This window comes from Lingula anatina, unplaced genomic scaffold, assembly GCF_051362555.1.
Source record: "Lingula anatina isolate TDL-2025a unplaced genomic scaffold, LinAna3.0 unanchor82, whole genome shotgun sequence".
NCBI lineage: Eukaryota > Metazoa > Brachiopoda > Lingulata > Lingulida > Lingulidae > Lingula > Lingula anatina.
Genome location: NW_028257603.1, coordinates 4,528,661 through 4,553,740, shown reverse-complemented (window position 1 = coordinate 4,553,740; position 25,080 = coordinate 4,528,661). Strand labels below are relative to the sequence as shown.

Below are 25,080 nucleotides of genomic sequence, written 5' to 3'. Positions count from 1 at the left end.
TTTTAGCTATAACAGTTATGAGTAGTTTTCATTACTTGTGTGAGTAGCGCGCTTATTTGAATGCTTCTCGGTCATAACGCTACCAGAATCCGTACAAGAAGGGTCTCTCCTGCAGCTAACCGTATTTCCCAACGTAGTATAGTGTATTGTAACAGTTCAAAGGGAGAAATCATAATGTAAGTGTTTATACTGTCAAGTGTGTATTTATAAGTTTTCTGTTTAAATTATAAAGGTGAAAAAATAGGTATATAAGATAGAGCACCTGGTAGGGTGTGGTAATTAATATGAAGTACGATAAATGATAATATGAGAACGCATTGGTTTAATTATCAACTGCAAAACCCTTCCTGTAATTCATTATATAACGTTTTAATTATGATTATTGCATTAAAAGGTAAACTTCATATCATTTCTGCTTACTGTATAGATATAGCAAATTTCAAGTCTCGCTATATATAACCGAATTAATGTAATGTAATGTTCCATATATCTAGTAAATTATACTTAGGCCTATGTATTTGATGCATAAGTATTTATATAGTTTCCTTTATTTATTTATTCATTTTATTTATTTATTGTTTGTTTTTTTTTAGATTATGTACCTTGCTTGCTTGCTTGCTTGCTTGCTTGCTTGCTGTCATGCTGACCTGCTGACCTGCTGACTAGTCCATTTACTGTATTGACATAAGCGATGTGAATGGATACTGAACTGAACGTTTAAAAATAAAGCATGAGTAACATAAACTCTCCAATGTCTCAACGATTTCACACTAGTACATAATAACAGCCATGGATGCAGGTGGAGACCGGGACTATCGTCAAGAATTAAAGCACAGTCGTGCCGCCTTTAAAGGTGAATGTACTAAAAAAGAAAACATCATAAATGAACTTATTTTGGACTCTGCTCATGTAAATATTGTACAGAAAGCATTGAATGACTTTTGTGTTTCAATAGACCGATTTAGAGAGGCACATTTTAAATACTTCAATTTGCTTAATACCCAAGAAGAAAAAGAAGGAGCAGAAAAATATTTAGACCAGGCAGAGGAAAATTTTAGTAAAGTTCAACGCCGTACATCTTTATATATCTCCAAATTCCATTTCCATGAAGACGATGCTGTCTCCTGCTCTAGTAAAAGTTCAAGATCAACCACCAACAGTGAAAGATCTACAAGAGCTGCGGCAAAAAGGGCAGTTTTAGAAGAAGAGGCGAAGGCATTAAAAGAAAAACAGAAAATTGAAGAAGAAGAATTTCGACTAAAGCAAAGGAAGGAATCGCTGCGTATTCAGACTGCAATTAAAAAAGCGGAAGCAGAGCTGAAAACATGGGCACCGTTGAAAACCATTAATGTAGATGCCTGGGTAGATAACCTCTCCGACCACGGTATGATGAATGTAGAGGCTCCTGAATTTATTCCCCGAGACAGCCATGTACATCCGATCGATGCAGAAGCACCAGCGTTCACTCCGAGCACCAGGACCATTCCCCGAGGACCTATGACTGATGTAGAAGCACCAACACCAACTCCCTATGCCAGGACCATTCCCCGAGAACCCACAACTGATGTGACAACGGCGATCACTCCCCAGGCCGGAGCAATTCCCAGAGGCAGTCCTTTACCCCCCACTGGCGTAGAAGTACCAGCGCGTGCACCTCAGACTAGTGGCATTCCTGGAGGCAGTCATCTACTCCACACTGATGCTCTCCTAGCTGCGTTGTCCTTACCTCAGCCAGAAGTGCCAAAGTTTGCTGGTGACTTAACTGAGTATAGGGTTTTCTTGGCTGCTTTTGATACTCGTATTGCTTCTCGTGCAGCATCTTCATCTGACAAATTGTATTACCTTGATCAGTTACTGATAGGTGAGCCCAAAGAAATCATCAGTAGTTGTTTTTATTTAGAGGATGGGTATCAACAAGCCCGTATGTTGCTTGACAAAGAATATGGTGACCCATATAAAACTGCTATGATGTATTTGAATAAAGTGAATGAGTTGCCATCTGTAAAACAAGATGATCATGTTGGTCTAAAGAAATTGGCTTTGTCATTAACAAAGTGTTCTTATGCAATGCAGCATTTATCTTACCTCAGTGTGTTAAATCACCCACCCAATATGATAAATGTAGTTAAGAAACTGCCTTTTTATTTGCAAAATAAATGGCGAGAGCATGTAGTTAAGTTGAGGCAACATCAACAAAGGGTTGTTCAGTTTTCAGATCTTGTCTCCTTTGTATCATCAGCGTCTGAAGTAGCCAACGACCCAGTGTTTGGTAAAGGAACCATCTCTACAAAGTCTTCAAAGCCTCCAACAAGTAAGTTCAACCAAAAAGTGTCCAGTTTGGCAACGACCGTTTCTGACGTCACTACCGCGCAACCTTGTTGTCCACTTTGCCAAGGACGTCATGACCTTGAGAACTGTCAGACATTTTTATCTAAGAGTATCGATGACAAGAGAGCATTTCTGATGGATAAACGCCTCTGTTTTGGATGTTTTGGACGAGACCACGTGTCAAAGGGCTGCACCAAGAAACGCCGATGTCATAAGTGTCAGAAATTGCATCCAACTTCACTCCATGTTGAAGGTTTTCGGCCCCGACGACAACCTGCTGTCCAATCGCATTCTCTCACAGCTCAAGCTAATACACGGCTGACCGATGGTGCTACTGTGTCTTCCTGCGTTACCACAGTGTCTGCAGACCGTACTTTTCATGCAATTCTCCCAGTGAAGATCCACCAGAAAGGTAGTAGCACTGTTATGAATGCATACTGTTTTTATGATAATGGAAGTAGTGGTTGTTTTATTACAGAAGGATTATTCCGCCAACTTGATGCCTCGGGTGTAACTACTCGTCTTCAGCTCAAGACTTTGTCTGGAAGCAGCTGTTTTCAAAGCAGTGCGGTGGAAAATCTGGTGATTACAGATAGTAATGGTGGTAATGCCATTGAACTGCCACGAACTTTCACAAGAGATGATATTCCAATCACCAAAGATCAGATACCTACGCCAGATATCGTCAGAAGGTGGGATCACCTCAAAAGTGTTGCTCAGGAAATACCAGAATTGCAAGAAAATGTGGACTTGGCTATCTTGATTGGAAACAATTGCCCACTAGCCTTGGAGCCGCTTGGAGCAATACCTTCTTCAAATGGAGGCCCATATGCAGTGTTACTTAGACACGGTTGGACAGTACATGGACCGTTAACCGCCGATACTAGGGACCACATTACATGCAATCGTATACAGGTGGAGGAAGTCCACAAGGAGATAATGTCCCCGGCTACTGCAATGCACATGATGGAGCTTGATTTTTGTGAGCATAAGCCATCATATCCTGATGAGAAAGGAATGTCACCAGAGGACAAACGTTTCTTACAGATTGCAGAAGACGGTGTTGTTTTTGAGAATGGTCATTATACTTTGCCCTTACCTTTCAGATCCAGTGAAGTGTCACTTCCTAATAACCGATCACAAGCAGTACAGAGGGCATTGTGGCAAAAGAGGAAGATGATGAAAAACGAAACTTACCGTGTAGATTACGTAGCATTTGTTTCAAATATTTTGGAGCGTGGTTATGCAGAGCGTGTTCCTCTTTATGATGTCTCAGCACAGGGCCAAGTATGGTACTTACCTCATCACGGTATATACAATCCAAACAAACCGGGGAAAATTAGAGTAGTGTTTGATGCGAGTGCCAAGTTTCAAGGGACAAGCCTGAATGATCACTTATTACAAGGACCGGATCTGGCCAACAACTTAGTGGGAGTTCTTTGTAGGTTCCGTCAGCATCAAACCGCATTCATTGCCGATATAGAATCCATGTTTTTTCAGGTCCGGGTTCCATTAGAACAAAGAAGTTTTATGAGATTCATGTGGTGGGAAAACGGTGACTTGAACAGCGACTTGCAAGAATATCAGATGAGCGTTCATCTTTTTGGTGCTGTCTCCTCTCCTAGTGTTGCCAATTTTGTTCTGAAGAAAATTGGGGCTGAAGCAGAAAATTCTGAAGTGAGTAAAACTCTTCTCAGAAATTTCTATGTAGACGACTGTATTAAATCTGTGAAGTCTACCTATGACGCCATCAGACTGGTAGATGATCTTCAGAAAACCTGTGCAAGCGGAGGATTCCATCTTACCAAGTTTGCCAGCAATAGCATTGAAGTTATGGACTCTATACCCAAGGCTGAGCATTCCAAAGAAATATCCTCAATTGATATCCATTATGATGAGCTACCAATCACAAAGACGCTTGGGGTACAATGGAACATTGAGACAGATCAGTTTGAGTTTTCCATACAGCTAAAAGCCAAACCATCAACTAGAAGGGGGATTCTCTCCGTCATTTCTTCGCTTTATGACCCACTTGGTTTTGTGGCTCCGGTGATATTGCCAGCGAAGAAAATACTACAGGATCTTTGTCGTGACGGAAATGTAGGATGGGATGATGATGTACCGGAGAAGTTTCAAGAAAGGTGGAGCAAATGGTCATCTTCGATATTAGCATTAGAAAATGTAAAAATAAACCGCTGTTTCAAACTTTCAGACTGTCTCCCACATGGTGAAGTGCAGCTCCATGTCTTCTCAGATGCCAGCTTCTATGGTTATGGATCAGTTGCCTACCTTCGATGTAAGGATTATGCAGGAAACATAAATGTTTTCTTTGTAGCAGGAAAAGCTCGACTCGCACCCATCAAGACTATGTCAATCCCACGACTCGAACTTACCGCTGCAGTTACCTCAGTGCGACTAGCCAAAATGATAGAGAGAGAAATTGAGGAAGACTTGAAAGTGTTTTACCATACCGACTCCACTACTGTACTTCGCTACATAGCCAATGAGAAGAAGCGATTCCCAGTGTTTGTGGCAAATAGAATTCAACTGATACGCGATTTTTCCAGTGTAGAGCAGTGGCGTTACGTACCGTCATCAAATAATAGTGCAGACGAAGCCTCTAGAGGTTTATCAGCGGATGAGTTGAGTGACAGTGCAAGGTGGTTGACTGGTCCCGAGTTTCTGTATACCGAGGAAGATACATGGCCAGCAAGCCCACTAAATTCTCAGACGCAAGACCAATCAGAATCGGACGATGAGATCCAACATACAGCGTGTTTTGCATTGAGCAGTGATGAAGAAGATTCTTTCTTTCAGCTTGTGAATCACTACTCAAGTTGGTATAAATTGTGCAAAGCAGTTGCTATCTATGGAAAATTTGTTCAGTGGTTGTGCAAAAGAGAGAAGTCTAAGACGAGTTTCTCTCCGGTGATTACGTCCGAGGATATTGCCCAATCGGAGACCACAGTCATACGTTGGCTACATTGGCGCAGTTACAAAGACGAGATTACCCAACTTACCTCAGCTGATGCAGATCAAACACGGAGCCGGGCAAAGACGGTAAACAAGACCAGCAACCTTTACAAGTTGGATCCAATTGTTGACAATGGTATCTTAAGAGTGGGTGGAAGATTACAGCGAGCAAATCTACCAGAAAAAGCGAAACATCCAATCATACTACCTAAGAAAGGCCATATTACTACCCTAATAATACGCCAAGAACACGAACGTCTGGGGCATGCAGGTCGAAATCACGTGCTCTCAAGCCTTCGTACGAAATATTGGATTATAAGTGGAAATGCTGCTGTGCGTTCTTTGCTGGCTTCTTGTGTTAAGTGCCGACGTCTCACTGGTCCAGTGGAACAGCAGAGAATGGCCAACTTACCTAGTTGTAGAGTAGATGAAACGCTTCCTCCGTTTAGCAGATCAGGCGTGGACTGTTTTGGACTCTTTGTCGTAAAAGACGGAAGGAAAGAAGTCAAACGATACGGGGTACTCTTTACTTGCTTGTCTAGTCGGGCAGTACACATAGAAGTTGCCATGAACCTTGAAACGGACACTTTCCTTAACGTGCTTCGAAGATTCATTGCGCGCCGAGGAAATGTTAGAGAGTTGTGGAGCGACAACGGAACAAATTTTGTTGGAGCTCACAAAGAACTTAAACAAGCTCTTCAGAACATGAAACATGATGTCATTCAAGATAATATGTGTCGAGTAGGCATTGATTGGCATTTTAACCCTCCTGCAGCAAGTAACATGGGTGGGTCATGGGAACGCATGATACGGTCTGTTAGGAAAGTTCTCACGGGTCTTTTACAAGAACATGGAACCCAGCTCGACACTGACTCCTTTCACACTCTCCTCTGTGAAGTAGAAGCGATCATCAACTCGAGACCACTGACGACAGTCTCCATGGATCCGCGTGATGAAGATTCTCTAACTCCGAATCACATTTTGACGCTCAGATCACGGGTTACCGTTCCGCCTCCAGGTGTATTCCAGAGAGAAGATGTGTATCTTCGCAAACGTTGGCGACGAGTACAGTACCTTGCGAATGTGTTCTGGGCAAGATGGAAAAGAGAGTTTCTACTGAATTTGCAAAGTCGTACAAAATGGATGAAACATCGTCGAAATCTAGCGATCGGCGATGTAGTTATTATTCGAGAAGAAAATGTGCCGCGTTGTGAGTGGCGCATGGGTCGTGTTAAAGAGGTAGAGATGGACTCTGAAGGTTATGTTAGAGCAGTACTGCTTAAAACACAAAGTGTAGATATCCGTAGACCTTCTAACAAGTTGGTTCTTTTAGTTCCAAATGAACATTAGACGGGAGATTTGAAGTAACTAGTTAATTTCAGTAAGATATTATTTTGTTTTGTTTTAAGGGCACTTAGAATATTTTGTTTTGTAGATAAATAAGTACAACTTATTCAGTATAACTTATTTATGGAGCCGGGTATGTAAGTGCCAGATTCCCTGTTTTATATAAACAAGGTGTAAGTACAGATTCCTTGTTTTAGCTATAACAGTTATGAGTAGTTTTCATTACTTGTGTGAGTAGCGCGCTTATTTGAATGCTTCTCGGTCATAACGCTACCAGAATCCGTACAAGAAGGGTCTCTCCTGCAGCTAACCGTATTTCCCAACGTAGTATAGTGTATTGTAACAGTTCAAAGGGAGAAATCATAATGTAAGTGTTTATACTGTCAAGTGTGTATTTATAAGTTTTCTGTTTAAATTATAAAGGTGAAAAAATAGGTATATAAGATAGAGCACCTGGTAGGGTGTGGTAATTAATATGAAGTACGATAAATGATAATATGAGAACGCATTGGTTTAATTATCAACTGCAAAACCCTTCCTGTAATTCATTATATAACGTTTTAATTATGATTATTGCATTAAAAGGTAAACTTCATATCATTTCTGCTTACTGTATAGATATAGCAAATTTCAAGTCTCGCTATATATAACCGAATTAATGTAATGTAATGTTCCATATATCTAGTAAATTATACTTAGGCCTATGTATTTGATGCATAAGTATTTATATAGTTTCCTTTATTTATTTATTCATTTTATTTATTTATTGTTTGTTTTTTTTTAGATTATGTACCTTGCTTGCTTGCTTGCTTGCTTGCTTGCTTGCTGTCATGCTGACCTGCTGACCTGCTGACTAGTCCATTTACTGTATTGACATAAGCGATGTGAATGGTTACTGAACTGAACGTTTAAAAATAAAGCATGAGTAACATAAACTCTCCAATGTCTCAACGATTTCACACATATTTTTACTCTAGATTTTAGAATTCAGGAACAGTGAATGGGACACGCGTCATTTACGGATCTATCCTGGTCCTCAGATCAAATTCAGTCTCTTATTTCTACCAATGAGTTACAACAGACTCCTTGTTTCTATATTGTTTCCGACAGACTGTTCTGGTCCTTCACCTGTAAATATCCATCATGACGTAATCAAATGTGGCACCGAAACGTGCCCTTGGCTGACTCTGTTATGGTCTCAAAATTTTTGAAGCTTTAAGCTTTTAGATGCTACCTAGTTTCTTATTGAAAAGTCGAGATATAGAGGTGGCAATTGGCTTTTGATAAATCGGGTTAAATCGTATTTATGCCCAGTAAAAGTTCTTGAAAATATTTAGATTTCATTGGTAGGCCTCGATCCTAGCGACAGCTTTTCAAATTTACATGGCCTATTTTAAATATAATATCGTTGAGTTACAATGACAGTTATGTATGAAAATTGTATAACGACGAGGGGGAGTATCGGTGCGCGTACAACAGTAATTTATGAATACATTTTACAGTATTATGGAATATACATGTATATTAGCGCCCGTGGTCTTATTGATCAATTAATGTGTGAATGAAGAAGTCAAATCCACATGTACATCTGGGGCGGATCCAGGATTTTTTGGAAGGGTGGTGGTGTTTTTTTTACGGATTGACAAGGCCTCGGAGTGCAAGGCCGACCCTCACCCCTTTGGAGTTATGTCTGGGGCACGCTCGAGGGCCACGAAAAAGGGTGTTTTAGAGGGAAAATATCTCCATTTGATACGGTTTATAACTATTATTCAGCTATAGATTTTGGGTGTAATTTTTTTATCAGAAATCGAAGGGAGGAGGGGGTCTGGATCCCCCCTGACACTCCCTCTTTATCCGCCATGTACATGTATTAGACCGTGAACATTCGTGAACAGTTTCAACCATAGTCCCTCGCCTGAAATGAGCCATGCCTGTCTGTAATTTGCATAACAGTTACTTGCTCATCGTAGTGCGAGCTGTATTTCCGAATGCTCAGTAGGCAGTAGGACACAGCTAGGTGAAGACGCAATGTTCAACGTGCGGGTGCAGTCGCAACGCAGTCGTATGAGGCGTAGAAGCAAATGCATGTTTCGTAAGTAGCACTTTTTCTTCAGTATCGTATGTCAGTTGATAGAAAGAGAGTAGAAAAATGCAAAGAAATTTGCGACGAGTATTTACGGGTATGTTACTACTCTTTGTTGTCGCTGTCGCCTGTCGTTTCTGTTATGCCACTCAAAATATTATTTAGCAAATTAGAAAATGGGCATATTACCACAAAGATCACGGACATATTTACATGATGGTACCGTACTTGTCACAGTTCCGAGCTTTTGATCCTAAGACAAGCGTGCCCCATGAACGATAGTCAGTTTTAGTAGGTTTGTTAATTTTATTATACATGTACCTGTAAAATGCTTGTAAGCAGTGTTGAAACACGGGGAAATGATTTATTCTAAAGCGAAATATGGTTCCCAAACGCGTGATGCAAAGCGATTTTAGATATTACAACTTTATATAGTAGGTAAAATAAAGAAATAGTGATAACCTACACAAACTAGAGGAGTGTTTTCAATATTTTTTTTTTAAAGCAAGATATCTGAAATATCTTTATTACTAACTTCAGGTCTTAAATGTGGCGTTAGGCAACATAGAATCGATTGCTTTTTTGGGGTGCTATCTGAGCCTGAACTATGGACAAGTCAGATATTGTTAACATTACCTTCTTATTTCAGAAGTCCACTGAGATACTGAGAACTGCACGGCACCTGGCTGCTAGCAACCAAGCCTGTCATTCACCCTCTGGAACCCTACGCACATCCATGCATCTTTTGTTTTAAAATTGAATAAATACGTTTGTCATTCCTTGTTTTCTTATTCACTTCCATATGAAATGATGATAAAATATTAATAATAATAATAATAGAGGGTTAGGGGTAAAATTGTAAAGATATTATTGTTTGAGCACTTTCTAATTAAATCTGCTAAATCTGATCTGTAAGCATTGTGTTTGGGATTGATGATTTCTCCAGTAACAGAGGATGTCGTAAATCGAAAGGATTAAAAGTTTTGTTAATATGCCCAGTATTTTGTAAATAATTGAGAGCATTTTAAGAATACATCTACAGGATTTCCAACAGCCCACATTTATAAATACAATTTGTATGAATTTACGATATTGCTTTTTTAAAAATCTGTCCTACATTTTTTATAGTGAGACGGGTTTTTTAATATCTATTTATAAATTAGTTCATCCTCCCAGATAAAATTTTCTTAATTTAATATAAGTCCATATTCTAAGGTTTTTGGTTTGCTAGAGAAAATTGTTTCAAATTTCACGACCTTCTCATCAGACGAACACTTCAATTTTAAATTAAAACGAAAATATAAGAGATCTTGACACACTTTTGAAATGGGAACAATGAAATTTGCTCCTCCACCCAAAACTTAGAACTGCATATTCTGATATGTTTGAAAATGTCTCATTAAAATCATAATTAAAATAAATTGATCCTTTGATATAAAGAAATGGGCTCGCCCCACCTGTCACCCCTCAAATCGAATGGACTTGTCCCACCTGTCACCCCTCAAATGGAATGGACTCGCCCCACCTGTCACCCCTCAAATCGAATGGACTCGTCCCACCTGTCACCCCTCAAATGGAATGGACTCGTCCCACCTGTCACCCCTCAAATGGAATGGACTCGCCCCACCTGTCACCCCTCAAATGGAATGGACTCGTCCCACCTGTCACCCCTCAGATGGAATGGACTCGCCCCACCTGTCACCCCTCAGATGAAATGGACTCGCCCCACCTGTCACCCCTCGGATGAAATGGACTCGCCCCACCTGTCACCCCTAAGATGAAATGGACTCGCCCCACCTGTCACCCCTCAAATGGAATGGACTCGCCCCACCTGTCACCCCTCAAATGGAATGGACTCGTCCCACCTGTCACCCCTCAAATCGAATGGACTCGACCCACTTGAAAACTTTCAATGCAGGTCAGTGGTGGGTGGAAGGGTATCACGTGATTTTCGGGAGCCAATGAAAAAAGCAGGAATTTTACACTCCGTTATAGGTAAACAAAATGGCACGTTCGACGCACCAGGGAGGATCGTTTATTTAGGAGGCATGCACATAAATTTGGTGGGTATTTTAAAAGCATTTTACTATTTACAACGATCAGTACCATCTCAACTTAACTCATGTGAAGTGATTTTCAAGTGTTTGGTCTGTTTATGTTTTTATGACAATTTAAACTAGGCATAGCTTCATATGTAGTTTGACAATTGTAAACTGAAGTTTTCACACCACAAGCCTTCTTTCAAGTGAAATATCTCGAAAAGCACTCGGACGATTTTTTCCAACTTTTCAGTAATGTTGCTCATTTATTTGTTGACAAAAAGTGCCGATGGCACCCGATGGCACCCCTGGATCTTTGGAGATATAGACGGTATAATCCTTCATACCCAATTACGACCATTTTTGTAGGAATGCGTCTTTATAATGTTAAACTCCCTCATTAAAAAGCATATATCTGAAAAAGTAAACGGTAGATTTTTCCAAATCTTAATCTGACGTTTTTCGTGTACCTTTTTACATAATATGTAGCCTGCAACTGACAGCACCCCTGGGTCTTGGGATATATAGACAATGCAGTGCCATGGCAAATTACGGCCATTTTTGTTTGAGTGAATTTTGGATCACGCAGACCCCGTCTTTCAAATCAAATATCTGAAAAAGCAATCGGACAATTATTTTCAAAATTGTCAGAAATGTTGCTTAGATATTGGTTAGCAAAAAGAGCTTATGGCACCCAATGGCACCCCAGGATCTTGAGAATTATAGGCTGTATATAGTGCATGCCAAAGTACTGTTTTGGTTATCCCACAGCCAGCATTTATAACAACAGCATAATTGCACTTGTATATCACTTACATGCTTGTCTGTATTTTAAAGCATAATGTGCAATCTGATCACTATACAAGCACATTCCTACAACTGTTGAAGGGCTAGTCATGGTATTAGTCAGTTACAACTACTTGTCATTCACTGTGTATGATGTACAAGAGCCTATTATATCTCAACTGTAGCTCCATATAATAGCACTCTTTTATGCCACATACAGTAATTGGCTCAAGTACATATCAAATAAACATTTTTTTAAAATACTGATGATAAGTCTCATATCTTTTTCAGCATGGACTACAATTTTTATTTTTGAAATGCTGTGCACTATAAAGGTGAGAAGTAATTCATCGGAATACCATAGTTGTAAACTTGTGACTTATGTTTCCATTGCTCATCTATTTCGTTAACATTGACAAAAACATGTTCTGTGTTTGTTTTGCCTAAACTTTCATTTTAATCTTACTATCATAAAAATTGAAATCATATTTAAGTATAATGGTAACAGGTTACCTAAAAAGTTGAAGCCTTATCCAGTTAAATAATAATAATATCAAATATAAAACATTTACTGCTTTTTAATTTCAGGGAATGGAAACAGCTTATAACCTCATAATGGGATACCGCCTATGGATTGTAGCTGAAATTAGAGACTTGAGATAACAGGAATGATGTTTGTTATTTCCAAAATCTGTGCCTTCATGGAGTGTGACATTGTAATAAACATGATTGCTTTTTAATTACTCAGTCATCAAATGTTAAATTAGTTTGTCACAATATCAAATATTGTATTATCTGCATAGAGAATTCCCCTCATCTTTTGTAAGTTAAGTTTTGATTAATTAAGTAAAGTGAGTAGTAAGTCTCATGAGTTTGGAGAAAATTAAATACTGCAGATCTTGGAAAAACTTCGTTTATTGTGATTTCTGTCAGATATGAGGATTTGTAAATGTTGATAATACATTACATTTTCTGTCTCTTATTATATGCATTTACCATGATTTCTCACTCTGAGTAATGTACGCATCTGGCAAACTAACTTGAAATTCAAGGCATATTTTATAGTTTTGAAAAAAGTGATATTAAAATCTGACCAAGACGAATTTAAAGTAATCTGAATTCTATCAGGATTTCAGTCTTGCCTGTGCTATGTATGTATTTGTAGGTTGTCACCCTTTTAAATCATTTAAAAAGTATTATTATATTATTTCAATATTTTGTGAATAGTTAAATGAGTTATAAAATTTATAAGAAAAATGTAAGAAATAAAATATACTGTTAATTATGTTTTTATGAAATATGTGAAATAAAAAGTTTATAATCATATCAAAGTTCTTCCATTTGTTTATGATAATTTTGTCATTTTACATTTTCTTTGCCTTAAACTTTGGTCAAGCTTACTTTCCACAAAAAAAAAAAAAAAAAAAAAAAAAAAAAAAAAAAAAAAAAAAACTTTGTCACATGCCCTTTCTTATAGTTATCTGATTTATCAACTTGTCATAATTTACTATTTTAATTTCTAGAGTTAATTATTATTCTTATTCAAACAAGAAATTATCAATTATACACAGAAAAATTAAAGTCAATAACAAATCAACATTGCCAGCAAATTTTACTCTGCCCAAGCTACAGTCACTACAGGTATATAGGATAGTAGGCCTACACACTGACAGAGATGTGATACCTATGCCACGGTGACATTTTACAACTCTACTCGTCGGTTTGTTGATCATAAATTGCACATTTTTTCAAGTGTTTCATTATTAGTTTGTAGCATCCATATTTATATTTATATACATTTATACATAATGAAACAAAGTCGGCGTAACGTTACGCAAATGCCCCAATAAACAATGCATCGCACACAGTTGCGCCAACGCTTTACTGGACGAAGTCGCAGGAAGACGTCGCCGGGAGCTCACTTTCGATGTTCACTCTTCGACGGCAAAACGTCAAATGACTGACGTGCGTGCGCATCTTTTGACGTATCACGTGATACCCTTCCAACCACCAATGAATGCAGGTCGTCTTCTTACAGGGTCTAGCTATCCAGTGACCAACCAGGAGCATAGCTTGCACTGCGATGCGCGACTTTTTCTTATGCAAATTACAACTGGTACAGTGCATGGCACATTTGAGGAGTTGCTGTGGAAATTGGTCTCAAAGAACGGCGAAATTATGGAATATTATTTTACTATTGTGACAAGGCTATTACCCGCGTAGACCTATTTGTCACCATACATAATATTTTTCTAGGACAACTAGTTTATATTAAATCAAAAACTAAAATAGCAATGGAGATAGGTATAACAAGTAAATGATGATGCTCATACATTCGGGGAGTAGCTTTGCGTAGGATGAAATATATTGTATTGTACGCCCCCCTGGCTGTCGATTGTAAGTAATAGACATAAACTGGCCCGCTCGAAGATTCTGCGGGTCCGTGGTCAAAGTTAAATAAAAATAACCATGATTAAGGGAAGTTATTGAAGTTATCAATTTAAGATTTTAGAGATACTAATAAATTTACCTTTTTTAACACTGGTCGTATTCACAAAAGATCGTAAACATTACAGAGAGAAGGAAAAGTACCCAAGAGAAGGGAGGGGGGGGGGGGTGAAGGAGCGCAATGTGAAACAAATTAATATTATGTTCTTATTTATCTATTCAATTTCATAAATAATTTGTAATCTCTTCACTCTTGATTCAAATAAATAAAAAGCAACAATTAAAACTTGTAGTACTTGCCACAGAAGCCAAACTGAAGTAAAACATTTGAAATAGCAAAAAAAAAAGAGGAAGACAAGTAAAAAAAATTAAATTCCCAAATTTTTAGAAACTAATAATCTTTCTTCGACAGTATCCTTAACATAACCGTCTTTTGTGTTTTCAGATCGCCATCTACCGTGTTTCTTAAACAGTCTGTCTTTAGTCCCTGCATTAGAATCCAGCATATGAAATCAAACAAACGGAAAGTACTCGGAGAGCCTTCAAAGTGACTTCAGAACTCATAAAATTAGTAACCAATTGAGAAATGTGCTTAGCAGTTACAGGTTCCTTTTTTGTTACTCTATGATCTTTCCGTCTCTGAGATGCTTCCTTCACTACAATAACGAATTTTGACTCGCAATTTCGGATTTTTCTTACAGTTGGCTGTACCATGAAACCATTTTAAAGTGTAAAAAGATGTCTAAACCGCAGCAGAATAATTACAAGTTTGTGACAAATTTTGAAGATAAAAAGCAACAATCGAATCTTTCGCTGTAAAGAAAGAGGTCACACCGATCGTATTACACCGTTCAAGCCATTTTTGGAAGCCGTAAGAATATTTTCTCACTGTGTTGTCTGCTCTTGACTTCAAAATGACATCTGGTAATGAATCTGCTAAAGCCTTCAAACTTTTATTACTTGTAACCTCCACGTCTTGGAGGATAGCATTATCAAGAAAACATGAAAAAGGAAAAAAAGAAAATTTTTGAAAACAAAACTCTAGCAATCGTTCCCATAATCTCTGTTCATCCTGGACAATAATCATGTCCATGTTAACTGTCATTGATCAATGATTGTGATCCTAATGGCCATTTCTTCCATTCCTTCCTTCAATGTTGCAGAACTCCATTACAGCATGTTGTATCGATAACCCATTGATAACTAGAGCGCAGACCTCCGCCAAGGCAGCGATTTTTTATTATTATTGATTTTTGATTGATTATTGATCCGGATCACCACCAAAAAATAATCATCTCTTCCTTGGCCCACTTCGTACAGTTCCTGAAAAATTCATCAAAATCGGTCTAAGAAATACATAAACAAAGCCATCTCCATTATATCAATGATCCAGTGATCGTCTGTTTATCTCTCCTTCGAAGAAAGTGAGTTTTAAATTCTATAAACAGATGACCAATTATTCATCTACTTTAAATCCCTTTAAATATGAAAAACTTATTCGTATTTAAAACAAATGGTCCCAAACCGGGTTTTCTGGCATCTGAATAGACCGTTTTTAACTTACTAGGCAAGCTTTGTACACGTAGACTTTTCTCATTTAAAAAAAAAAAAAAAGAAAACTAAATTGTCTTTCCAAAAATTAATTCTTTAATGCAAGACATTCGTCTTTAATATTAATATTAAAATCCCAATACTTCCTCTAGTTATTTATCTAGATACATTTCCAATCAATGGAGACATAATAATAAAACAGAAATAATTTTACCTGTAACCCTCGCCAATTTTATAGCTGTTATATACGGTAAATCTGAAACCAATTCGTCTAAAAGACACAGAGTATTACTAGTACATGTAGAAAGCCTTCTTTCGGGAATAAACAATCCCCTTACTTCCATGTCCCAAATAATCCCCAACCATTCCAATTTGTTGACTGGTTCTAATTTACTTTTTTCAGCGTTTAAAACAAAATCTGCTTTAAACAGATCCATTTTAATTTTTTTAGAATGTAGTTTTAAATGTAATATATTTTTCTAGAGAATTTTCAGACACAATACCGTCATCTAAGTAAACAACAATGGGGATTCCATTTTTCTCCAATACCCAACTAAGCGTCTAAGTATTTTACTAAAAATAAACGGTGCTGAAGAAAGGCCAAACGAAAGTACCAAAAAAAAAAAAAAAAAAAAAAAAAAGAATTCTTTCCGTTGATTTAAAAAAGTTTGAGATGCCGGAGCAATATCTAAATGGTGAATAAATAAATAAACACAACACTAAACTGCAGAATTATCTCAACAAATATTATCTGTGGTCTTGCTCACATTCCCAAAAGTGAGAGTGTAATATGCCTTTGGTCCATGCAACCAGATCTCTTGTCCTCCTTGTCTGTTCAGCCTAAAATATAAAATTGCAAGACAGCTATTTAATTCTTAATGCATGACTCTATTAAAAAGGAAAATGTCCATCATGGAAAAAACTCATTTATTTTTTCTACCTGAAGATATGGAAAATGGTGCAATAGTTTGTTTTGTTTTCATGCATATCTACTCACAGTGATTATCTTCTTTCCAAGATTTTTGCCCCATGCCAAATGTCCCACGAATGTTTTATCCCGATTCATTTTTTTTCTGAAATAAGAAAAATTTAGCTAAATATATAGAGAGATATAACAAAAAAATAGCAAGAATTGCAAGTAAATAATCACATACATGTAGATACATTTCACATACTAAATTTGCTTTCTAATTATTAAAGTAAGACCTAAACAGCACTTTGTACTTAAGTGTGCAACAAGGGCATCTTTGACCACTTCTGTTGCACTGATTCCTTTTTTTTTTCTGGAAATCCATAGCCCTGACAAACCCTTCCTTCTCCATTACAGAGCTACTCAGCTTGGTTTCTTTCTTCCTTACAACTTCTGCTTCCAACACATCCCCTGCTCGCGCAATATTGTGCACTATGTCCTGGGCTGTCCATTCTGCCATCAACTATGAATAAATGGGATATATCGAAACACGGACATCATAAGTATGTGGTGCGACAATTCCTAAAACAACACTTGGTGGGATTTAGGACACATTCCTATAGACACCACAGGTCTACATTGATCGACCAGACTTGGCATGGATTTTCACTGCTATCAGCTGAATAGGTAACCCCCCCCCCTCTAAGAAATAAAATTGTTCATGTTCCTTTTGTTGATATATATATATATATATATATATATATATATATATATATATATATATATATATATATATATATAATTTCCAAAGGAATAGAGGGTAATAAGTCATACTCAAATTATATTTTAGGATGCCAACCCATGTTATTTTCATCTTACTCCTTCTCAAAGTGTGTCTTGCCTTTAAATGTAAAGTTCTATGTTATTTAATGAAAGACAATATAAGTTCCATCTGTTTAGAGATGTATGTCGGTCTGCTTTATAGCAATTAAGTCCCTGCTGTGGTTTAGGCCTACTGGTCACAACCAGAACATCAGAACCACTGCTTCCATCCACCGCTTCTACTTGTGGACATGGGTACACTTGATATAGAAACAAAACATGCATTTAGTTAAAATTTTAGATTAATCCATTTAATCCATAAAGTTTAAATAACACATTTGCAATAAAGTTTTTGATTAATTTTTTTATCAAAATTAAAATAGATTATTGTAATAATGTTATTAAAGTATGTGCCCTTTTTCAAAGGCAAAGAATGCAAAGCAACCCTTATACAGCATTGGTCAAAAAGGTTGTCCCACCCCCATTTCCATGTACTTTTATTTACAAATGATCACCTAACAGCTGTTAATTGTTAGAAATAGTGTTTTTTATTACGTATACCGTGTCTAACATGATAAATGGTTTAAAAAATACAAAATAGTGGTGAAAATATACATATTTTATACCATTTAGTAAAATTTATAAGAGGTGCCCCCTCAAATCGACTGTTTCACTGTGACTTCTAAAGATGTAAAGAAATGACTATAAAATTAAAAAGACGCCATCCAATGTCACCAAATTCACACACAATTAGCATTATGGTGTGCTCATTAAAGATCACGTGCCTAACAGCGTGTGCGTCTACCGCGTACTGCAATTATTTCCTGTAGACGGCGCGACAAGCCTTCAACTCGGGTTACAATTCTGTTTTGTGGGATATTGTATTCTTCTTCTCAAACAAGTTGGGGGAGTTGGTCCACGTTTTTATGGGGTTGGTTCTCTTTTGCATTGCACACTCCAATACATGTCACAGTTGATTAGTAAGTTTGATATCAGGGCTCAAAGATGGTGGTTTCATCCTTAGACCATTATGTTTCTTCAACAAACAGTTGCCAGGCGAGAGGTGTGAGCAAGTGTGCAGTCATGATAAAGCCTGAAGTTAACCCCAAAGTCAGTTCTTGAAGATGGAATGAGATATCAGCTGAGAATGCTACGTTCAGTGATCCCACAGGCACCTGAACCTGGCCATCCATCACTGGAAGGAAGTTGATTTTGATGCAGAATCAAATTATTTCTTGTATCCCATCGATGGTCAAAGAGGGTCCATAGACATGTTAAAAATGCCTCTTGGAAGGGTGCGTGCAGGATAATATCGCCTGAGGTGTTAGATCAATCCGCATTTGGAGAACATTCCAAGCCCATGGTATTAGTACATTGTTCCTTTTGGAACAAAACGTAACAGGGGCATTTTGATGTAACATTCTCAACAGAAATCTCATTCCATTTGCAAGAGGTGACTTCAGGGATAGTACTGGCTTCATTGTGACGACGCACTTGCTCACAGCTCTCGTCTGGCAAACGATTTGTTGCAGAAACACAGGGCTCTGAGGATGGGACAACCGTCTTTGAGTCCTGATATTAATCCTACTGAGCACCTGTGGCATAAATTGGAATGTGCATTGCAGAGGAGAACCAATTCCTAAATAATCTTGACCAATTCCGCCACGCTCTTTAGGATGAATGGGACAATATCCCACATAACAGAATTGTTACCCATGTTGAAGGCTTGTCGCGCCGTCTACAGGAGATAATTGCAGTACGCGGTAGACGCACACGCTGTTAGGCACGTGATCTTTAACGAGCACACCCTAATGCTAATTGTGTGTGAATTTGGTGACATTTGATGGCACCTTTTCAATTTTATAGACATTTCTTTACATCTGTAGAAGTAACAGTGAAACAGTCGATTTGAGGGGGTACCTCTTATAAATTTTATTAAATGGTATAAAATATGTATATTTTCACCACTATTTTGTATTTTTTTAACCATTAATCATGTTAGACACGGTATCCGTGATAAAAAGCACTATTTCTAACAGTTCACAGCTGTGAGGCGTATCATTTGTAAATAAAAGTACATGGAAATGGGGGTGGGACAACCTTTTTGACCATTGCTGTATTTACATGTACCTGTATATAAATATGTTTGATAAGATCTATTGGAGATATTTAAGCACATTTAAAAGACACTCACTCAGAAACAGAGTTTTCAATATCGCTTAATTTGGGATCAGGAATGGACTTAGCAGTGGTCCTACCCTCGCCTGAACAAAGAAGCTCAAACAAATCAAGAACAAATCAATATCCGAATAACGACGGTGATATGGCCCTGCTGGCGCATATTAATTTCGTGATCTGTAAACACAGGGAATCAGCAGTTGTAAACATTCTCTTATAGTATAGTGTAGAACAGTTTCATTAGCTATGTTATTATAATAGACTTGTGAAGATTCTTTTGTCTATAGCTATTTATATTAGTTTTATCTTACCATCCAATATTTCATCTGCTTGCAGTCAGATTTCATCAGGGAATGAGGTTGTGACAGGTATGACAACCTGTCACCCCCTCTGGTGTGCTATTTGGTCAGATCCCCCCCCCCCCTTGCCTGCCCCTCCCTTAGGAGTGGTAGGTAGAGGTTGGGTAGCTCAGTCCCATCATTCCGATTCAACTTAGCCCCATGTAAGCGGATGTTAATTGCTTCAAGAACTTTCCGGTGTAGATCTCGTGGCTCTCTTTCCAAGATTATTATGTCTTCTATGGTTGTTGATGTTATACAATGCCCTGTCTGTTCCTGGTGTTGGCTGAGGGCAGATTTTTTGTCATGTTTTTTGATCGATTTTTGATGTTCAGCGATTCTTTCAGTTAAGGAACGTCCTGTCTCTCCGATGTATTTCTCTCCACACACCTGACACTCACACTGGTATACAACTCCACACTGTTCTCCTGGGTCTAATTTGTCCTTTGGGGATACTAGGATGCCTCTTAGTGTCTGTCCTGCCTTATGGTGTAATACTACATTCCTTTTTCTGAATGCTCTTTTTAGCTTTTCACTAACCCCTTTCATGTAAGGTAGTACTGCATATCCTTTGGGTTTTTCTTTTTCAGTCATGTTCTCGGGCCTTTGTTGTTTTTCTCTCAAATAGCACACCAGAGGGGGTGACAGGTTGTCATACCTGTCACAACCTCATTCCCTGATGAAATCTGACTGCAAGCAGATGAAATATTGGATGGTAAGATAAAACTAATATAAATAGCTATAGACAAAAGAATCTTCACAAGTCTCTTATAGTATATTTTGAACAAGCTGTCTGTACAGGGAGGGGGGGGGGGGGGCGGGGTCGGCCCGCCCCCTTAAAATATTCCTGGATCCGCCCCTGGATCCGCCACATGGTACCTATCTGTATCTTAAAAAAAAAAAAAAAAAACTGCTGGTATATGATAGACGGGAAGAGGGAGCGCATGGGAAATGACGGTGTAGGCCGGATCTAAAGCCTTCCACAGTTTCAGCAGTAACTTGTTGGTCACTTCGTTCATTCTACTCGGAGACTGTTCTGGTAAAGAAAGAGTTTCAAACTGGTGTGTCGCAGTGTGATTCTTGCACTTAGAGTTTGTTTTAAATCCTAATATTAGTACATAAATGTAATTTATTCTAAAATGTGAGGCCTAATAATAAGGAGCTACGGGCAAATTTCTTCAACAATCAGTTTCTTTTTCAAACTGATTGTTTGACACATCATGATAACAACGGAAACCACCAAACTTCAATTAAGATAATTAATTGTATTTATGTAGCAAATGGTTTGTTTTAGTGGTGGTATTAACTTTTTGGTAATACATCAACGTTTTGTTTATAGGAAATTAGTCTGGTTAGTTAGTAGTAGGTAGTAGGATGGTAGTTTGGGTCTTGTGTCTGCACATTTTTTACCTTTAGTAGTTGACCAAGGCAAGGTGATAACAGATGTCCCGGGTTAAGGAATTTCTTAGCTGCTGTGTATCTAGGCACACACATTTGCACCCCCACCTTTAATAATTACATATTTCTTTTTAGTTACCCGCACGAAAATGCAGTAGTATCGAAGTAGCAAAGCGGCGGGAGCATATTTGCAGAATAGCCTACTGCAATTCTACTCCAAAAAGTACATAGGTTTGTACAGAGAGGAGCATAAATGCATAATTTTTTTAATTCCCATGACAAAACACCCCGGTGACTCCCTTCGCCACATAAGTTTTCATGTAATTATTAAACAGAGCAAAAAATCTCCCTATTTCTGTAGAATTATAAATTTTATGAAAGATGTTTTTGGGACTAATTCTATCGAGCTGCATTCAGTGAGAAGTCATTCAGCTTTGTAGCTCCGGAGATATTGACGGCCGCACTAAAAAATTCCTGCAAAACTGCATGAACAGAATATTTTGGTGAAACATTTCCTATTCTCATAGACAGCAGACTCACTGACGTAACTCCCAATGCCACAAAACTTAAGTGTCAAAAAGTTACTTTTCATACCGGCAGTACTGTAATTGAACATGTGCATTCTCTTGTTTGTAAACAAACCACTGCACTGCTCACAGTCGTAAGATCCCTCCGCCAGATGTCCGAAACTGTACAGCACTGAACCAGGTCTCGCCCAAAAATAAGAAGCAATTTAGGCCCCAACCTGGTACTTGACACCAAATTAACCACTAGCAACACACAAAAAATTGTCAGGAAAAAAACTGGAAACAATCACTAATTTTTCACGCAGAACTTCATTCGTGTATAACAGTCCGTGATTGGCCAGGTAGGGATTAAAATTTTTTTTCTTCATTATAGTGTCAGGTAGGTGTGTTCGGTCATTTGTAGTAAGAATAAAGTGCTGGAAGAGTGGTGGTGTCAACATTAAGGAAGAAATAGAGAAAAAACTCTGTCCCCCCCCCCCTCTCAGATTCTGTTCTCAGAGCTTATTTTTGGATCATCTTTAAAGCTAGAATTGGGGGCCTTGATGAAGTGACCCGGGCGCGTTTCCACATTTTTTATGAATGACAGGTGTGGTAGATTGATTTTCGTCACTTTTTGGAAAAATCGGAGACGGGTCGATTTTTGGTGATTTTGAGTGATTTTGAACAGTGCCGGCACTGTGAGATTTCTTCAATTTTGGCCAGGTAGGGATGAAAATTTTTTTTCTTCATTATAGTGTCAGGTAGGTGTGTTCGGTCATTTGTAGTAAGAATAAAGTGCTGGAAGAGTGGTGGTGTCAACATTAAGGAAGAAATAGAGCAAAAACTCTGTCCCCCCCCCCCCCCCCCTGTCAGATTCTGTTCTCAGAGCTTATTTTTGGATCATCTTTAAAGCTAGAATTGGGGGCCTTGATGAAGTGACCCGGGCGCGTTTCCACATTTTTTATGAATGACAGGTGTGGTAGATTGATTTTCGTCACTTTTTGGAAAAATCGGAGACGGGTCGATTTTTGGTGATTTTGAGTGATTTTGAACAGTGCCGGCACTGTGAGATTTCTTCAATTTTGGCCAGGTAGGGATGAAAATTTTTTTTCTTCATTATAGTGTCAGGTAGGTGTGTTCGGTCATTTGTAGTAAGAATAAAGTGCTGGAAGAGTGGTGGTGTCAACATTAAGGAAGAAATAGAGCAAAAACTCTGTCCCCCCCCCCCCCCCTCTCAGATTCTGTTCTCAGAGCTTATTTTTGGATCATCTTTAAAGCTAGAATTGGGGGCCTTGATGAAGTGACCCGGGCGCGTTTCCACATTTTTTATGAATGACAGGTGTGGTAGATTGATTTTCGTCACTTTTTGGAAAAATCGGAGACGGGTCGATTTTTGGTGATTTTGAGTGATTTTGAACAGTGCCGGCACTGTGAGATTTCTTCAATTTTGGCCAGGTAGGGATGAAAAATTTTTTTCTTCATTATAGTGTCAGGTAGGTGTGTTCGGTCATTTGTAGTAAGAATAAAGTGCTGGAAGAGTGGTGGTGTCAACATTAAGGAAGAAATAGAGCAAAAACTCTGTCCCCCCCCCCCCCCTCTCAGATTCTGTTCTCAGAGCTTATTTTTGGATCATCTTTAAAGCTAGAATTGGGGGCCTTGATGAAGTGACCCGGGCGCGTTTCCACATTTTTTATGAATGACAGGTGTGGTAGATTGATTTTCGTCACTTTTTGGAAAAATCGGAGACGGGTCGATTTTTGGTGATTTTGAGTGATTTTGAACAGTGCCGGCACTGTGAGATTTCTTCAATTTTGGCTAGGTAGGGATGAAAATTTTTTTTCTTCATTATAGTGTCAGGTAGGTGTGTTCGGTCATTTGTAGTAAGAATAAAGTGCTGGAAGAGTGGTGGTGTCAACATTAAGGAAGAAATAGAGCAAAAACTCTGTCCCCCCCCCCTCTCAGATTCTGTTCTCAGAGCTTATTTTTGGATCATCTTTAAAGCTAGAATTGGGGGCCTTGATGAAGTGACCCGGGCGCGTTTCCACATTTTTTATGAATGACAGGTGTGGTAGATTGATTTTCGTCACTTTTTGGAAAAATTGGAGACGGGTCGATTTTTGGTGATTTTGAGTGATTTTGAACAGTGCCGGCACTGTGAGATTTCTTCAATTTTGGCCAGGTAGGGATGAAAATTTTTTTTCTTCATTATAGTGTCAGGTAGGTGTGTTCGGTCATTTGTAGTAAGAATAAAGTGCTAGAAGAGTGGTGGTGTCAACATTAAGGAAGAAATAGAGCAAAAACTCTGTCCCCCCCCCCCTCTCAGATTCTGTTCTCAGAGCTTATTTTTGGATCATCTTTAAAGCTAGAATTGGGGGCCTTGATGAAGTGACCCGGGCGCGTTTCCACATTTTTTATGAATGACAGGTGTGGTAGATTGATTTTCGTCACTTTTTGGAAAAATCGGAGACGGGTCGATTTTTGGTGATTTTGAGTGATTTTGAACAGTGCCGGCACTGTGAGATTTCTTCAATTTTGGCCAGGTAGGGATGAAAATTTTTTTTCTTCATTATAGTGTCAGGTAGGTGTGTTCGGTCATTTGTAGTAAGAATAAAGTGCTGGAAGAGTGGTGGTGTCAACATTAAGGAAGAAATAGAGAAAAAACTCTGTCCCCCCCCCCCTCTCAGATTCTGTTCTCAGAGCTTATTTTTGGATCATCTTTAAAGCTAGAATTGGGGGCCTTGATGAAGTGACCCGGGCGCGTTTCCACATTTTTTATGAATGACAGGTGTGGTAGATTGATTTTCGTCACTTTTTGGAAAAATCGGAGACGGGTCGATTTTTGGTGATTTTGAGTGATTTTGAACAGTGCCGGCACTGTGAGATTTCTTCAATTTTGGCCAGGTAGGGATGAAAATTTTTTTTCTTCATTATAGTGTCAGGTAGGTGTGTTCGGTCATTTGTAGTAAGAATAAAGTGCTGGAAGAGTGGTGGTGTCAACATTAAGGAAGAAATAGAGCAAAAACTCTGTCCCCCCCCCCCCTCTCAGATTCTGTTCTCAGAGCTTATTTTTGGATCATCTTTAAAGCTAGAATTGGGGGCCTTGATGAAGTGACCCGGGCGCGTTTCCACATTTTTTATGAATGACAGGTGTGGTAGATTGATTTTCGTCACTTTTTGGAAAAATCGGAGACGGGTCGATTTTTGGTGATTTTGAGTGATTTTGAACAGTGCCGGCACTGTGAGATTTCTTCAATTTTGGCCAGGTAGGGATGAAAATTTTTTTTCTTCATTATAGTGTCAGGTAGGTGTGTTCGGTCATTTGTAGTAAGAATAAAGTGCTGGAAGAGTGGTGGTGTCAACATTAAGGAAGAAA

At 38.4% G+C, this 25,080-nt stretch overlaps 1 protein-coding gene across 1 annotated transcript; it reads left to right on the top strand.

Moving 5' to 3' along the window:
• The first annotated feature begins 597 nt into the window (after positions 1 to 597).
• Positions 598 to 6,651, top strand: LOC147759251 (uncharacterized). Its single transcript, XM_086998585.1, has 2 exons — positions 598 to 853; positions 1,112 to 6,651. The coding sequence occupies exons 1-2, from the start codon at positions 790 to 792 to the stop codon at positions 6,649 to 6,651; spliced, it is 5,604 nt and encodes a 1,867-aa protein (XP_086854711.1). The 5' UTR covers positions 598 to 789.
• Positions 6,652 to 25,080: the final 18,429 nt, after the last annotated feature.